The 3,303-nt window shown below is 34.5% G+C and overlaps 2 protein-coding genes across 3 annotated transcripts in view; both read right to left on the reverse strand.

Moving 5' to 3' along the window:
• The window catches only part of LOC127752038 (uncharacterized), a 47,056-nt gene that overhangs the window by 21,912 nt on the left and 21,841 nt on the right, over positions 1-3,303 (reverse strand). Inside the window, exon 2 of the mRNA XM_052276534.1 lies at positions 2,762-2,923. Within this exon, the coding sequence (XP_052132494.1) occupies positions 2,762-2,923 (162 nt within the window). The remainder of the gene's footprint in view (positions 1-2,761; positions 2,924-3,303) is intronic.
• Positions 1,294-2,412, reverse strand: LOC127752041 (uncharacterized). Of its 2 annotated transcripts, XM_052276544.1 has the most exons (4): positions 2,179-2,412; positions 1,782-2,094; positions 1,616-1,705; positions 1,294-1,538 (listed from the first exon to the last, which is right to left on the reverse strand). In XM_052276544.1, exons 1-4 carry the CDS (start codon positions 2,179-2,181, stop codon positions 1,504-1,506), a joined length of 441 nt encoding a protein of 146 aa, XP_052132504.1. In that variant the 5' UTR covers positions 2,182-2,412; the 3' UTR covers positions 1,294-1,503. The 2 variants fall into 2 exon arrangements, with proteins under 2 accessions (XP_052132504.1, XP_052132511.1); XM_052276551.1 differs by having other exon boundaries at positions 1,782-2,412.

Genomic DNA, 3,303 nt, shown 5'->3' on the forward strand with positions numbered 1-3,303 from the left:
TTATTCACTTTCCAATTGCAATTCATATTATGAAAAATTTATACAGTACAATGGTTTTCCTTCCATTTCCAATCATACATCACATCAACTATAACCTCACCCAAGTTAGGAAAATACGACTATACCCAATGAGCACCTTACCCCATTCGGCGGAACCATAACAAAGCAGAAGCCTCTAGTAGCTAAAATATCTCAAACGCCCTTATTTTGATAAAACTTGTGTGGTAGGGAGTTAATTTTTAACACCGAAAACGATAGGACTACTCATTTTAACCGAAACGCACGAGAAAATTTGCATGTTATGGTTCCCACTACGCGCTGACACCTCGCCACCGAATGGGATAAGGTGCTCATATGACAATGAACAATAGCAAAAACCAAAATAAAGCTTCTACCCTTCTGATTTGTTTTAATTTCTGATACACTACACGACAATGATTAAAATTTAGGAACACCATCGCCTTTATGAGGCTTATATCACGCTTTTATAAGAACAAAAGAAATCAAAATTAGAAAAACATAGGTGTTCCACTGACGTGTATGACATTGACACACTAAAAACCACATAATAATAACACCAATCTTAAGGTTCAAGAACTAACTTTGAAAAATAATGTTAGCTTTTTGAAGATCTGAAAAAAAAAACACTAAATTATATTTATATCTTACATACTTCTACTGTGAATACAAATTTCAAAACGTACTTAAGTAATCAATTGTGTTGCGTATAGCAAGTGGTAACTGAACCAATGTAAGTGGCATTTCCAAAAGACTTTTGCTATGTAAGTTGATATCTGTAAAATTATTCTTCATTAATATTAAATTATTACTGATCTCTAAACTTTAATATCTAAAATATTTACCATAATCCAAGAAGTGAATCATATCCAATCCTACATAAAGACCTCGGAAACAAAACGGATAAGCCTCTTCTGCTATATTATTCATTAATCTTGTATATTCATTCGTCGTTCTCAACAATTCATGTTGCCTCTTCGATAAAACAAAAAATAAACTTTTCAATCCAATTCTTACATACACTTTTGTACACTGACCATAAAACATAGCTATCGTTTCCATAAAAATTACTTTTAATGGAATAAAAAGAGGCAAATCATTTCTATGAACGTATTTAAAATTTATAAGATCCATTTTAAATAACTGTCTGATTAAATTTTTCAAACGATAAAATTTCAAAGATTGGAAGAGAGGTGCAGAAGAAGTGAAAAAGAATAAAAGCTGATTGTTAGGGTGGAAGTCCCAAAAGAGTATAAGCTAGCATTATAAAGACTTTCAAAACAAATAAACTGTCATGGCGCCATCCATATACTAAGCAGATTAGGTTATGAGAGTTCAAGGTGTTTTTAATGAATCACAACAAAACATAAAAATGATATTTAAATAAACAATTTATTATTCTTTTCTTTTTCAAAAGAGTACACCATGCAAACAAAAAAATGACTTTTCAGATAGGCAAAAAACCACATAATAATAACACCAATCTTAAGGTTCGAGAACAATTGATGACTTTGCAAGACCTAAAAAAAAATTGAAACATAATTACCATTATCAGTGTATAAAAAAAAGTAACTTTTTGTATAATTACAACAATTACCTTCAAAATCAATTTCTGATCGAACGACTGCTGGAATCTGGCTCATTCTCACTCTTTCTTCGTTACGAGCAGTAACAATTAACTCAAGATCTACAAATAAAAGTTACATGTTACATTTCATAACAAAGCTACTATAACTTTATTATTTATAACAGAAACTACTAACCAAAAGGAATAAACACCATTCCAAAACCACTGCGTTTCTTAACACAGAAACAATAGGGATTTTGATTACTATTAATGAGAGTTGTCAACTTTGCAGCGCCATCATTCTCAACCATTTTTTTGTAATCTTCTTTATTGAGATAGAAGAAAATCCTGCTCTTCCCCAATATACCTTCCACTTTGATACTTAAACCAACAACAGTAGTTGCAGGTTCAATGGACATCATTTTAATGGGAACAAATAATGGCAATTCAGTGTTCTTCATGTACACAGGCTTCTCACTTGGAGCGTTTAAAGAATCAAAAAAATCCATCTGTACATAAAAATAAAAAAAGTTCCTTTAACACTACAACAGAATACATATTAAAACACACTAAATACCGATAATAAAACTCACCATAAACACTAAATTTCAAATCAATATTAAAAATATATCTGACTGAAAATCACAAACACAAATTCGACAGCAAACAATGCCTTAGTAACCACAAGATGCGCCTACCACGACAGTTTCGAACGACCCCGCGCAACCAAAGGGAATACATCTATTACCAACATATAAATAAAATATTCTTTTCCATAACGAAATATGTTCATGATCCATCTAATAATTTCATCTCAAAATACACATCTCGTCATTTATCAATTCTAACATCTATTACAGTTTAACATAATTAAACTTTCGAAGTTAAAATTACAATCCAGGGGGCCGATTAACGCGTTAGCGTTAGAATTTTTTAAGATGATCTTTGACCGGGGATTACGAACTTCCCAACTTCAATAATGAACTTTGATGAAGCTCGAATGCGATAGGGTTAGAAGCCCAAAGTTTCCGGAAAATTCCAGGAAAATTCCGGAAAAACAGAAAAATTCCGATCAAAATTGAAAATTTTCGTTGTTTTTCGGAAATTTTTTGAAATTTCGAACCCTATTGTGCAGTTCATGAAGTTTTGAAAAAAAGAATGCACATATATACTCACTTCTCTGAACGAGCTTCCTGCACAGGGTGGCGTTGGCGCCCGACAGGTGGTCCAGGGCCTGACGCTCGTTGCAGTCGATCTGACCCAGGGTGTAGGGGTCAAACGGGTCTCCGCACCGGGGGTCGTACTCGGAGTTGCAGTCGTAGCAGATGATGGCGTCAACTGCAGAAGAGGCACAAAAGTAAAAATAAGCAAACAATTTATTGAAACGGAACATCTTCATGGAAAAAGGTACCAGTATAATAACACTTTATAGATTACTCCAGGTATTCCTCTTTGACCAAAAATTAATTCTAAGGAATCGGAGATCTGGTAATTTGTTCAACACAGCCAATTGCTGTTATATAATGGAGAAAACATTGTTACACTAAACAACGTTTTACGTGTCCCTTCACACAACTAGTTGTAATTTTACAAAAGTCATGGGGGGGGGCCTCACACCCCAACGAGGTTCCGTGATGAAGTGCCGGCCGGCTGCATCATAGCCGGCTGCACAAGCGGCTGCACAGGCGGCTGCACAGGCGGCTGCACAGGCGGCTGCA

Source organism: Frankliniella occidentalis, unplaced genomic scaffold (genome assembly GCF_000697945.3).
Source record: "Frankliniella occidentalis isolate FOCC.00 unplaced genomic scaffold, Focc_3.1 Scaffold9, whole genome shotgun sequence".
Classification (NCBI taxonomy): Eukaryota; Metazoa; Arthropoda; class Insecta; order Thysanoptera; family Thripidae; genus Frankliniella; species Frankliniella occidentalis.

Coding starts and splice junctions, on each gene's coding strand:
- LOC127752041 (XM_052276544.1), bottom strand. Junction 1,706..1,781: donor AATGGTGTTTATTCCTTTTG/GTTAGTAGTTTC, acceptor TTTTATTTGTAG/ATCTTGAGTTAATTGTTACT. Junction 1,539..1,615: donor ATCAGAAATTGATTTTGAAG/GTAATTGTTGTA, acceptor ATTTTTTTTTAG/GTCTTGCAAAGTCATCAATT.